Source organism: Hypanus sabinus, chromosome 9 (assembly GCF_030144855.1).
Source record: "Hypanus sabinus isolate sHypSab1 chromosome 9, sHypSab1.hap1, whole genome shotgun sequence".
Lineage (NCBI taxonomy): Eukaryota > Metazoa > Chordata > Chondrichthyes > Myliobatiformes > Dasyatidae > Hypanus > Hypanus sabinus.
This window is the reverse complement of record NC_082714.1, coordinates 23,996,054-24,010,950: the sequence shown is the minus strand read 5'-3', so window position 1 is coordinate 24,010,950 and position 14,897 is coordinate 23,996,054. Positions and strand designations below refer to the sequence as shown.

The 14,897-nt window shown below is 40.2% G+C and overlaps 1 protein-coding gene across 1 annotated transcript in view; it reads right to left on the bottom strand.

The window, feature by feature from the left end:
• dnah3 (dynein axonemal heavy chain 3) overlaps positions 1–14,697 on the bottom strand; it is a 156,707-nt gene extending 142,010 nt beyond the window's left edge. Inside the window, exon 1 of the mRNA XM_059979325.1 lies at positions 14,485–14,697. Within this exon, the coding sequence (XP_059835308.1) occupies positions 14,485–14,499 (15 nt within the window). The 5' untranslated portion in view covers positions 14,500–14,697. The remainder of the gene's footprint in view (positions 1–14,484) is intronic.
• Positions 14,698–14,897: the final 200 nt, after the last annotated feature.

Below are 14,897 nucleotides of genomic sequence, written 5' to 3'. Positions count from 1 at the left end.
TGTACAGATGCTGGGATTCTTCCTCGGAAAGCACAGGCATGGAGAGGTACAAAACAGAAACAGGTCCTTTGGGCCATCAAGTCCACATCACACACTCGTTTACACACTGATCCCATTTTATTGCCTCCACATTCCAATGAACTCTCTCCTCCAGATTATGCAATAGCACAGTTGCACTCAGGTCTACTGTGATGAAGTGTTTTGAAAGGTTGGTCATGACCAGAATCAACTCCTGCCTCAGCAAGGATCAGGACCCATTGCAACTTGCCTATTACCACAATAGGTCCACAGTGGATCAGTTTCACTAGCTCTCCACTCAGCCTTTGATCAACTGGACAATAGAATTACCTGCATCAGGCTGCTGTTTACTGATTACAGCTCAGCGTTCAATGCCATCATGCCACAGCTGTAATCAACAAGCTCCAAAACCTGGGCCTCCGTACCTCCCTCGGCAACTGGATCCTTGACCTCCTCATAGGGAGACCACAGTCAGTGTGCAGCAGAAATAACACCTCCTCAATGAAATCAACAGGGGCATACCTCAGGGATGCGTGCTTAGCCACTGCTCCACTCACTCTACATCCACGACTATGTGTAGACTGAATGCCAGCTAGAAATTTGCTGACAACACAACTATTGTTGTCAGAATTTCGTAAGGTGACAGGGAGGCAGACAGGAGTAAAATAGATCAGCCAGTTAAGTGCTGTTGCAACAATAACCTTGCATCAGTAAGACCAAGGTATTGATTGTGGACTTCAGAAAGTGGAATACCCACAAGATCCTCCTCAGGAGATCCGCAGTGGAAAGGGTGGGCAGTTTCAAGTTTCTGGGTGTCAGCATCCCTGAGGATCCATCCTGGGCCCAACATATTGATGCAATTACAAAGAAAGCACAATAGTGGCTATATTTCATTAGGAGTTTGAGAAGATTTGGTATATCAGCAAAGACTCTTGCAAATTTCCACAGATGTACCATGGAGAGCATTCTAACTGGTTGAATCACTGTCTGGTATGGAGGGCCAATGCACAAGATCAGAAAGAGCTCAATTTGGAAACTCAACCAGCTCCATCATGAGTACTCACCTCCCGCCCCCCCAACACCCAGAATGCCTTCAAAAGGTGATGCCTCAAAAAGGTGGCATCCATCGTTAAGGACCCCCATTACCCAGGACATGCCCTCCTCTCATTGCTACCACGAAGGAGGAGATACAGGAGACTGAAAACACACTCAACATTTCAGAAACAACTTCCTACCCTCCACCATCAGAGTTCTGAATGGACAATGAACCCATGAACACTACCTCACTATTTTTGCTCTGTTTTTGCACTAATTATTTTTTTTTATTTTTACACATATTTCTTATTGTAATTCACAGCTTTTTTAATGTTATTATGTACTGTTGCTGTAAAACAACATATTTCATGATATAGACCACTGATATTTAATCTGATTCTGATTCTAAACAGAAGGAGCAATTTACAGTGGAGTGACCAATTAATCTACCAACCTATATTTTTTTGGAATGTGAGAAGAAACCCACACAGTCATGGGGCATCTTAAGAGAGCAAATGGTTCACAACAGACAATGCATATAAGCCAAGGGAACAAAGTTTTTTAAGAAAATTTTAAAAATCCATATATCTTTTAGATAAGCCTTTCTATTCTACAACATATTCAAATTATTCTCTCTGTAACTGCACTGGTGCCATGCCACTCCTTAAAAACTTCCAAGTAAAAATGCCTGTCGAGTGGTTATGTAGCATCAGCACAGTTCCACTGTTACAAAACAATATTATGCAAGACTGAAAACCGTGGCACAAATTTAGCTCAAATTTATAATTTATGTAAGTTCTCTAAGCACGATGCTCATGTACAGAGAAATGTGCTTCCGAAGTATAAAGAATGTACAGATATCCATCAGTATTAAGGTCTACTGCAAATAAACAACAGCCGATTATAAAAACTTGGAAAGTGGAAGTACTAGAAAGGAGTGAATCCCATGCTTACATAGAACAGTACAGCACAGTCCAGGCCCTTCAGCCCACAATGTCCTACTAACATATATAAACCTACTCCATGATCAATCCATCCTTCCTCCTACTCAGCCCAAAACTCTCCATTTTCTTTCATCCATTTGCCTATCAAAGAGTCATTTGAAATGTCTCTATTGTATCTGCCTCTACCACCACCCCGGCAGAACATTCCTGGCACCCTCAACTCACTGTGTAAAAAAGAATCTACCTCTGGTATCTCCACTCAACTTAACTGGATGTCTTCTGGTATTAGCCATTGCCATTTGGGGGAGAAAAGGCTCTGGCTGTCCATTCCATCGATACCTCTCATAATCTTATACACCTCCATCAAGTGACCTCTCATCCTCCTTTGCTCCAAAGAGAAAAAGCTTACCTCACTCAACCTTTCCTCATAAGGCATGCTCTGTAATCCAGGCAGCATCCTGGCAAATCTCTTCAGCACATTCTCTGAAGCTTCTACGTCTTTCCTATGATGTGGCGACCAGAATTGAACACAGTACTCCAAGTGTGATCTAACCAGAGTTTTATAGAGGGTGCAACACAACTTCACTGCCTTTAAACTCAATCCCCCAACTAATGAAGGCCAACACATCCTACCTTAGCATTCTTAACCACCCTCTTGACTTGCATAACAACTTTGAGGGAATCTATGGACATGGGCCCTAAGATCGCTCTGTTCCTCCACACTACTAAGAATCTTGTCATTAACCTTGTACTCTACCTTCAAGCTCGACCTTCCAAACTGTATTACTTACACTTTTCTGCATTGAACTCTATATGCCACTTCCCCGCCCAGGTCTGCATCTTGTCAATATTCCATTGTAACCTTTGACAACATTCTGCACTCTCTACAACACTACCAACTTTTGTGTCATCTGCAAACTTACTAATGAAACCTTCCACTTCCTCATGCAAGTCATTTACAAAAATCACAAAAAAGGGTCCCACAACAGATCCCTGTGTTTCCAGAAGTTGCTCTCAGATTATTATTTCAGTTGGTACTACAAAGAAAAATTGTTCTTGGTTAAGAGAAGAAATTACAAAGCCTTGGCCATAATCTTCTGAATTTTTATAGATTAGGGTCAGTACTAGAAAACTGTGAATGTTTTGTCCTTGTTCAAAAAAAGGATGTGGGGATGAACTCCGTAATTACAGACCAGTTAGTTTAACCTAGGTGGTAGGAAAAGCACTAGAAACAATAATGAGGAACTGAATTAGACATCATATGGACAAGTATGCATTGATTAGGGAGAGCCAGCATGGATATTAAAGGCAAATTATGTGTAACTGACTTTATTGAATTACTTGGTGCTGCTAGAAAATGCCAAGTGATGTGATGCATACAAATTTCTAAAACACGTTTGGTAAGTTGACACACATAGAGCTTATCATCTAAAATGAAAGGTTATGAAATAAAAGGAGCTATCACTGAAACACTGAAGGATATTCAGAAGCTGTGGCAGGGCTTGAATGTGACACAGGTGACAACAAGGTTTCACCCCAAGATGAGCTCAATGCCTTTTATGCTCACTTTGACCGTCAAAACATGGAGGCACCTTCAAAAAATTCCCACAGCCTTCGATGACACAGTGATATTAGACTCTTGAGGCCGAAGTTAAAACATCCTTCAAGAGGGTGAACCCAAGGAAAGAGTCCAGCCCAGACGGGGTACCTGGCCAAGTATTAAAAACCTGTGCTGATCAACTGGCTGAAGTGTTCACCGAGATCTTTAATTTCTCACTTCAGCAGTCTGAGGTACCCATCTGCTTCAAGCAGGCTTTGAATTTACCGAAGAATATGGTAACCTGACGTCCAGTAGCACTTACATCCACAATGATGAAATGCTTTGAGAGGTTGGTGATGAAACACACATATAACTCCTGCCTGAGAATCTGTCAAACAGGTCAACAGCAGATACCATTTTACTGCCTCTTCACTCAACCCTGGAACATATGGACAGTGAAGTTACATTCATCAGGATGATCTTCATTGACTACAGTTTGGCATTCATACTATCATCTCCTCAAAAATAATCAATAAGATTAAAGACCTGGTCCTCAATATCTCCTTGTGCAATTGGATCTTGGATTTTCTTACCTGCAGACCCCAGTCAGTTCAGATTGGCAACAACATTTCTTCCACAATTTCCATTAAGAAAGGGTGCACTAACATACTTTCCTATCTAATACTTTAATTTTTAATTTATTTATATATAGCTCAGTAACGAGCCTTCCTCACTCAAAGAGCCCACACCATGCAAATACACCCAAGTGACCAATTAACCTATTAACCCTTTGTACGCCTGTGGGACATGACAGAAAATAGGAGCACCCAGAGGAAACCCATGTAGTCACGGGGAGAAGGTACAAACTCCTGACAGACACGTGCGGGAACTGAACAGTAAAGTGTTATGCTAACTGCTACTTTACAGTGCTGAGCCACAATAATGCAAATTTGTGGAGATCTCAGATGACCAAATCTCTGTCTTTATCTCAGATTTCCAGGGTTATTTTTTTGGTTATTTGCACATGTATTCTCAGATTTTTTTCCCCCAACTAAGAACACACAGCAAAGAAATAAGATATTAAAACTAAATTGAAAAGCACAGTAAAATGTCAAAAATAAAATTCTGTCTTCCTATGCCATGAGGGACATTATGCAATAAACTCTTGATCATGTGAATTTATACAGTTTTTTCCATGTACCGCTATTCTCTCACTCACACGGCAGCAAGCATTGACAGCACTGCAGTGTGTTCTCCAGGGCACTACCCTAAATCCAACCACAGTGCTGTCACAGGAATGCAGCATCCAGCTTCAGGGACTCCCACCACCCAGGATATGCTCTCCTCTCGCTGCTCCCATGATGGACGGTGGTTGAGGAGACTTGCGACTCACACCACCAGATTCAGGAATAGTTATTACCCCTCAATCATCAGGCTCTTAAACCAGAGGGGATCACTTCACTTGCCCCATCACTGAACAGTTCCCACAATCTGTGGACTCGCTTTCAAGGCCTCTTTGTCTCATGTCCTCAATATTTACTGCTTACTTTTTTAATTATTATTTCTATTTTTTCCTTTTGTATTTGCAAAGTTTGGTGTATCTTGCACATCAGTTGACCGTCCTGTTGGTCAGTCTTTCACTGATTCTGTTATGGTTATTGGATTTACTGAGTAAGCCCACAGAATACAAATCACAGGGTTGTATATGGTGACATTTAAGTACTTTGAACTTCCATGTTATGTCTCATCGCCTGACCATTGCCTGTACTCGCAGCAACTATACTGATTGATTCACTGCTTCCACAAATAAAGCACATTAATGGATGTTCTGTAGCAATCAATTGTTATGGACAGTAATGGCTAATGATCTTCGTCATCAAGCCATTACTGAATTCCTTTATTTGCCACCCTCCCAAGGGCTTGCAGAAAGTTAAGGAACTGAGATATACATAGCACAGAAATTCCTGGCAATCCTCAACTGCGAGTTGGGTGAGTAGGCTCTGTCATGCCCATCAGAAGTAAACATTCAAATCATAAAATGCTGACTATCTTGGCAGATCAGGCATGTGCAAAAAGAAAGACAGAATAAATTTTACTGATTGAATGCACTTCATCAGATCTCCAGACTATGTAGCTTTCTTTGTTTATAATTTCAGCTCACAAATTATCATTAGCTGAGTAACAGAAGGTGGTGCCAACAACACTATCCCATGCTGCATACATAGCAATGTTGCTCTGACCTACAGTCAATTGAAGTTGCAACAAGATCACTTGACCTTTGAAGATGATTCAAGCCTTAGTCCAAGGAGGGGTAAAAAGGTCAGATTTCCAAAGGAAAAGAGACTGTCCCTAAAATAAAGGCAAGGCTTGCACAGTAAAGCATCAGGTTGAGCAAGTAAAAAGTCTCCAAAGAAAGATTAATGTGACCGTGGCGGTGAGGTCCAGGCCCCAGAGCAGTCTGAGAGTGAGGAATGACCCCAGGTTTGGATGATTTAAGCTCAGGACCGGATAGAAAAAGTCAGAGTATCAGGACTGGAGGCGAGGCAAGAGCCAGTCTGCTCGCTGATCTGTGATGTTTACTCAGCTCTGCGCTGATCTGCAGTGATGCCTGGCTTCACGTCTGAGGCCTCACAACATATACTCGGCTTTGCGATGAACAGCAGCTGATGCAGTGATGTCTACCTTCGTGTCTTTTCTAAAACTCCAGTTCTGAATGCTAAGGCAATACGAGTGAATCTGCAGATGCTGGAAGTAAATAAAAACACAAAATGCTGGCTGAACTCAGCAGGCCAGACAGCATCTATGGGAGGAGGTAGTGACGACATTTTGGGCTGAAACCCTTCTGAATGCTACTTGCTTACTTTTATTGCTTGCATGGTTTGTTTTGTTTTTGCTCTCTCTGTGCATTGGGTGTTTGATGGTCATTTTTTAAACTGGTTTCTTTGTTTTGTGGCTGTCTGGAAAGAGACAAATCTCAAGGTGGTATAATGTATACATACTTACATAATAAATGTACTTTGAACTTTGTAGGCCAACCACCATTGTCACAAGACTCTGATTCAGAGAGCTCCTAATGCTAGATTCCAAGACCAAAGCACCTTCACCCACTTTATCGCTGTTAGAAGAGAGGGGAGCTTGCTGATAATTGTACAGTGTTAAGCTTCACTGTTGCTCCTCTGATATTGAGCTCATCTATCCATACATGGGAATCACTAACACTTGTGTTGATAAGGGGGAATTGTCACAAGTGGTCCCTGATTTCCCTCACATTTTCTTCCATTGTAAGAGGTCATTGGTTCTCTGAACCAATACCAAGTTTCAAAGCATCCCCATCAGCCCCATTCCCCCACATATTACCTGCAACTAATTCCCTCTCACACGAATATCATCTTCCCCTTCCATTGCCAATTCTCATGCCAGCCACTTATGGTGAGGAAAGTTTACTGGATCCAATAGGCATGATCCTTGGAATATGGGAGAAAACTGGACAACCTGGAGGAACTTGCGCAGTCACAGGGAAAACGTGCAAACTCCACATAGGCAACACTCAAGCTCAGGATCAAACTCATGTTGTTGGAACCATGTGGAATAACTGATCCATCACTGTGTCATCCAGAAAATCCCTTCAACAACATAACCCTAAGGTCCCATTGTCAACTGGACCAACCATGTAAATAATCTGGCTATACGCACAGACCCGGGGATTGGAATTCTGTGATAATTGATTCATTTTTTAGAAAAAGAATAAATCTTATGCCCGTTTGAGCAGCTGGTAGGAAACCGCTAAGTGGACAAAATGGTCTATTTCTAAATGATAGTTTGGGAAGCAAAAGTTCAAATGTCTGAGCAAGGACGCAGACTGGGTCAGGACCAAATCATGCACTAGAAAAAGGCCGATCCAGTTGGCTGCAGAAAACTTCATTTTAAATTTCCTTATGGGGCAGAAGTACTTCTCCAGACTCCAGAAGTTCTGGGATCAGATCACAGTTCCAACCAGGATCAATCAGTGCATCAACCTCTCCTCACAGCTGGACCCAACTGCTCTTGCAACCTGCTCTGGAATTCTCTAACTCCCGTAGACATAAGTGATGCCATCCTATCATCATTCCTAATCAGTTGCTGTAATTCCACACTGGCCTTTTACAATTCATGCATTGAGACAACCAGACGCCTTTACATTTCAGAGGTCTGCCATCTCTCACTTTTTAGATGATAATTATGATTTTTTTCCTTATAAAATTCCACATTGTCCCAGGATATTATTTTCGCAGTCATTTAAATTACCTGCATCTCTTTGTAGCCTCATATCCCCTTCACAGCCCTTCACAGCCTACTTTCTCATCCATTTTTTTGGATCACCGGTAAATTGTTCTTCCCTCAATTGCAGGATTCTGCAGAGAGTGTTGCGGACAGCCCAGCACATCTGTAGTTGTGAACTTCCCATGATTCAGGATATTTACAAAGACAGGTGTGAGAAAAGGGCCTGAAGGATCGTTGGGGACCCGAATCACCCCAACCACAATCTAGTCCAGCTTCTACCATTCGAGAACAGTACCACAGCATAAAAGTCAGGACCAACAGGTACCAGCACAACTGCTTAATTCATGCTGATGCAACTGTATTTCTATGTTATATTGACTATCCTGTTGTACATATTTATTATAAATTGCTATAATTTGCGCATTGCACATTGCACATTTGAACGAGACATAACGTAAAGATTTTTACTGCTCTTGTATGTGAAGGATTAAAGAAATAAAGTCAATTCAATTCAATTAATCAACATTATCTTTGATACCTTCAATCAAGACATTTACCTAAAGTTGAGGCCCCAGTCTGAACTCCTGCTGCACATCAGCAATTACAACTTGCCAGTTGGAAAAATACCTATTTACACCTAGTACATTTTTCCTGTGTGGCAAACAATCTTCTGTCCAATTTATTACCTTCTCTTAGTTGAGCTTTTATTCTCCACAATAATCTTTGATGCAACATATTATTCCACCCCTTCTGAAAATACAACCATAGTATATCCAACTGTTCCCTTTTACCCCATGTACATGTTCCTTCTTCAAAGGACAGTAAGTCTGAACTGAGGCATTCATTACACGATATAAGAGTAAACAAATGCATGTAATGGCATCCTACTTTAATGCATCCTTTCATGTAGCTCAAACAGAATAGTATATCTACTAGTCATACCGCCTCCTGGTAAAATATCTCTTTTATCATTGCTTTTTGCCTGACTATGAAATACTATTTCCGAATCCAAATTTTCTGCTTTTTGTTGTGATTTTCAATTATCTTTTCACTATGAAGCACGGTACCTTTCTATGAGTAATTCTTTTATTTTCACACTCTGGAAGATATCATTTCAGTATATTAACCATAGTTTGAATGCCTCCTTTTAATTAAAAGAAAATGAGAACATACATTATTATTGGAATACCCAGCATTAAAGGTAAATTTTCTTCCAAGATACTGTGCCTGTAACCAGAAAATTCAGAACTGTGGTAGAGAAGAAAGCAGAGAGTAATCAGTAATTAGAGATCCAGAAAACGTTACTAGGCTCACTAAGTGTGAACTAGTTGTAGCATTTGGACATAGTTTTCAAACGTTCACTTTTACATTCATATTTGGAAGTTAGGCTTTAACACTATTTCTTGAAACCTTTGTAATCAGTGAAAAACTAACTTAACTACCTTTCCCCATGATAATCCTTTCTTTCTCACTACATAAAATTATTTTACCTTATATAATTCTGATGCTTCACAACAGCGATCAGGAGGTAGTGGTGGCAAACCAGGCAACCCTCTGGTATAACTACTGGGAAGTATTGGATATTCCTGTGACTAAAGTCAATAACAGAGTATTATTTGTTTCTCAAAATTTTTCAAGTATATCTACCCTAATAAGACTCTACTTTAGAGTTAGTAAAAGTTTTAGAATATAAAAGATCAGCTACTTTTTTAGTTTTCTGTAGTTCTAAATGCATATACATAAACGACTAAAGGTGAAGACACAGAGCTATCTTATGATAGTTGCCCCTGCATATTTTGATTTTTCAGTAACCTGTGGACAATCCAGTCCATAATAATAAAACTGTTTTCAATATAAACTTCTGTTTAAAATAAAACTGGGATTTGCCAGAAGATAAACAAAGGGAATATCTTAGAGATGCCCACCTCCATGATTGAAATGAAATAATCTAATGTTGACTGAAGATGAGTAGTTTCCGAGCAGGAAGATCTTTTTCTACTTGCTTTCACACTCAGATGCAGAAAAATGAATTTCTCTAGTTTTGGCCTTGGTTATTGGTTATAGTGATCATCAGAAGATGCTGACTGAATGACTACACATAATCTTTATGAACTTGAACTACAGAACAAAACCAAATTGACAATGCAGTTAATTGGCAACTGAGTGGTAGGTTCTAATCAAAGTGATTTTCAAGGGTAACTAGAGAGAGAAGAGGTCCCTTAAGGACTGGCATGGTCACTATGGTCATTTGTGTGTGGAACCACAGGTGATGGACAATATCTTAAATGGTATTTAGTTTATCTCCATTCTGATATGAGATGGGAGCTGGTTACTTTCCATGTCTACAGAAGTAAGGTTTGAGATTCATCAAACATGAAATCTTCTTAGAAATCTGTTAGAAAGTCATGAATTTGTCTGTATTTACCACAGAGTAGCTCATGGAAGCAAGGAAATTCAGAGAAGAGGATAGTGAAACAGATCAATGTTACAAATACAGCGTGTTGGCACAAAAATGGATAAATCCTTGGTACCTAAACAACAGTACCCTAGGACATCATGGGAAGCAGGAGCTGTGGCAGGGAGATATTTATCTTTGTTAAGATGCAAGATCAAGCCAAGGTATTACAGGTTGGTGAACCTAACATCAGTAATGGGAAAGTTATTCATGGCGGGGGTGGGGGGTGGATTCGGAGAGACATGATCAATCCATATTTGGAACAGCAAGGACTTTTAAACAAGGCAGCATCATAAAATCTCCCAAAAACAAGTCTTCCTTTAAATTGCTGCAGTTGATGGATCATCTGTTGATTTTTCTTTCCCCGTATCCTTTGGTTTTTAAAAAAATACCATTTATTATCTCCTACAGCTCAAGGCTCTTCAATTGGCTGTGGCTCTTCGGAAAATACCTGTGGCCCTAATATCTATTTTCCCAGCTCCAGTGCCTGCTGATGACATGAAATGCAGTGAAGCAAAAGCCAACTTCCTATTTCATTGCAAACTACGCATGAAGATTCAAAACATAAAGACTTTCCACTGTCAATGTATAGTTAATGTACAAAATACAGATTTGCACACGGAGAATGAGGAAGGCCCTATCCAAGCTCCAAATCCTGCTTTGAAATTCAGAAGCAATGCTGATGGCCAGGACTGTTCATAAAGTGACTTTACCTGTTTCATACCATGAAAACACGACACTGGATGCTGGCACCAGAAAGCCTGTAAGTGAATCTACACAAAATAAGCTGAGCTTTTTGTGGTCCAAACCCATCTCAAACAAGTTTTCTATAAACGCAGTCCTTATCAGGCAAGAGTTCTTCAGCAATCTAGTTCCTGGATACCTTCTCCTTTTGTATTTACATACTCGCGACTCTCCAAATGCAAATCCCTCTAATTAACACTCTAATCTGTCTTGGTGGTTGAGTTTTGATAAGGTACCTGCAAGAGTAAGATCAGGTGACCATCTGTGTCTGGAGCTAACTTCTCTTTCTGAATGGAAGAAGGCACTTACTTAGCAAGAGTTGGTGAATATTTGAGTGGCGGCTCAAGGCAGCAACATGTTGCCAAGCTTTCAATGAGAAAAAAGAACAAGCAGAGCTAACACCAATGTTCCTGTCATTCCAAACAGATTGCTTCTAAGTTTGCTAATGAAGCCAGTCGATTGATGACTATTGGCTTACTTTGGCTTTCCTTTTAAGGAGGGATTGTCCAGTGTCAATACTGAATGTTTCTGAGGATGTGCAGATCAAGGATCATCAAAACGGCACAGATAGACAAAAGGTCCTGGGTTCTATAATTCACACAATGACCTATCTACTGAAGCTGGGTGAGTTATTTCTCTATTGACCCCTACTGTAATTAAAGCAACATCCTCAACTCTTGTGGCTGGAGTCAGGGCTTTCTGCTTTGGCTCTTAGTAGGATCACCCATGCCAAACAAGTCAAAGGCTAGAGAGGCCAGACTAAGAGTGGTCCACCGGTTCTCCAGGCTTGGGGTTTCAGTTCAGGGCAAACAACACTGACTGGTAAAACAAAGCTGCTATGGAAACAGCAATGAAGAATAGTTCTACATCCAGAGTCTCCACCCAGGACTTGCATGACTGTCAACAGTGAAAACTGAGAGCAAGCTACTAACACGATGAAGGAAGCCCTGAACACTGCCAGAGATGGAGGACCTTCAATGCTGCCCTAAGCCACAATGGCGTAAAGGGCAATAAGTAAGTAAGCACAACTCCTGAACTTTCAAAGGAATATCAGGAAATCATGTTCTACCGACTACTTCAACTAACTGGAGTTGAAGCACACCTCCTCTTCAAACATGCAAGGTGGCTTTAAATGGCAAAGCTGCCATTAAACATGGAAAGAACACTGGCAAACAACCGATATTTAAGAAATACGGCACATAGATTAACTTCACACATGCTTCTAACCAACATCACCAAACATGCACAATATAGCAATACCACTTACACTGCAAAATTATTTTGTTTACCCTCCCCAATATTTTCCCCACTAACACTATTACATAAATTAAGAACAAATCAATTCCAAGTTCAATTCTGGTCTGCAAATCAATTTATACTGACACCATCCACACCAGATTGGACTCATTGAACTTTGAGCGCTGCATTCCCTGCACTCCATTACCATTATCATTATGTCTGAGTGATGATGTCATGACACACAGTAAGCACAACAAAGGTAACATGATTTTGATAGGTTCCAAATACAATTCATCCAAAATTGAGAAGAACCAATACTGTAGTTTCTGGGGAGGTGAGAGACTGCTAGCTGTAACAATAAACTGGTTTGAGGGGCTTCTGGTGAAAGCTACAGTCATGTTTCATCCAAACAAAGAACAGGATGAAGTTCTTGAGGTATTCTCCAAGTGCTAATCTGATTTTGTTGGTCAACGTATTTTTGTTGGTCAAAGACAATGTTAACAATCAAAACCAACAGAAATATCACATTAAAAGCATAAATTCTGGAAATATTCAACAGGTCAGAGGCTTCTGTGGAGAGATGAACATTTTGGTTCAATGAACCCTTCATTACAATTGTCTGTTTTGCTCGAGACTATTCTTACGAAGCATTCATTGACCTGAAACATCTACAGTTTCTCCTTTCACAGATGTTGTTGATGTGGAGTATCAAATTCAAATTTCCAGTATTTGCTTTTCAATCAGAGAATGACATTTGCCACCTTCACAAATACATGTCATTCATGTGATAACATGCTCCAAATCTGTGGTGTGGGCCCAAACATTTGGCAAGTTATACTTGTATGTTCTGCTTTTGACAATAGAAACGTTAATGTCATTTACTTTTTCCTTATTTTGACATCTGGAGTACCTAATCTGTGTTCGGTAGTTTCAGTCAATAACCTTTGCTCCAGATATATTGGTTTTCAAAACTGTCTGTAATTTGTACCATTTGCAAATTGCACTCCAAAATTGTCTCAGTAAAATCAGTCATGTAACAGAATAATTTACCATATGGTTAAGTGATTGTTCATTTAAATATTTCTAACTCAATAAGGATTTCTGTCATTCTCTGTACAGGTGTTCATAAAATACACAGTTTTCTACTGACTTGTAATTTATAAAGGCTGGATGAACAGGAAATCACCGACATGCAAGTTATTTGGTTTCAATGGGTAAAGGTAACAAGGTTTTGTTCCTGCTAACACAACAACATGAAGATAAGCCAAACGACCTGCTTCCATGATGATTGATTCTGTAATAATCCATGCAATTACATTTTCAGAATTAAAGCCAAATTAAACAAAATTTATTGGAAATAAAATTGTTAAGAATATCAAGTTTAAAACAAAGGGAACAGTCAACAATTATTAAATTATTATTATTATTAAGTAGATTCCTGTCTTTCCAACATCCTCCTCTTTGCCCTCAGTTTTAATGGCAGTCTCTCTTCTGCGCCAGATTTTCTTTGAAGGAAGAAGTTTGTCGGTGGATACCAAGCTTATGAGGATGTAATTGCTAATTGTGAAGGGTGATAGGAGTGGACAGATGGGATGCAGTACCAGTGCAGTTTTCCCACAGCCAGAAGTGCAAGGTAAGAGTGTTTCTAACTGCATCAAGGTATTGGAAGGAAATGCCTGCAAGTGCAAGAAATGCAGGGTCAAGGGTTTAGGAGATGGGAGTTGAGACGTTTTCAACCTCCATTCACTGCCTGCCCTGACTGGCCATCGATTTCCATTGAAAACAAGCAACTCAAATTTATAATTACACGTTCAGTGGAGAGTCCGCTTAGATGCAGCCAAGCCTGCAGCGTACTTTCGGCTAATGTGTTTTTTTTTAAATATTAGGAGTATAGATAACTGGATTTTTTTTTAACCACGTCCCCAATTTTAGGTTAGAATATAGAAATAGTTACTTACAAATGTGACAACAAATCGCGATTTAAGGCTTTGAGCGTATTTTACAATTAACAAAAAGAACAAAGGTAGTCGCATTTTGCTTTCTTAAACTTTGTAATTAAACCAAATTACAATATAAGCCGTGAAAAGCTAAGTACGTATACCATGCACGCTAATATTTCAGGTTGGCTACTTCAACAACTCCCATTAAAATAAGCGCGTGCAAAGTTTTATTCCACTCATTAAAAGATTAAATTTGGTAAGCAAAGGAAATATCTGCAGCGAAATACTTCTGGTGGTTCGGGATCGTACCTCGTGATCTTCCATAATTTTGGTGGCTGTAGGCGAAGAAAACTTTTTTTCCCCTTCAAAACTTCTCTTGGTCCCTGAGTAATGCCGTCAACATAATCATACGTGAAGATCTCCGAAGGAACGTCTCTGTTCCGTCACAGAAAGCTGCATCTCCACGTCGCACGGACTCCGCTGCACCTTTCTTAACCCGACCCGCAACTTTTCCCAAGTAAACTTTCCAGGCGCCAAAATGTCATTAACGGATGACAGAACGGGATTGTTCTCTATCTTTTCTAACTCTACACTACTTGTGGGTGCTCCCCTCCACCCGTATCGACATCTCAATTGTAAAACATCCGGGCACACTGTTGCTGTGCGCTACCGCGTTCCTGTTGCTAGGTTCCCAGTGATGTTACATGAAAGTGGACATTAGG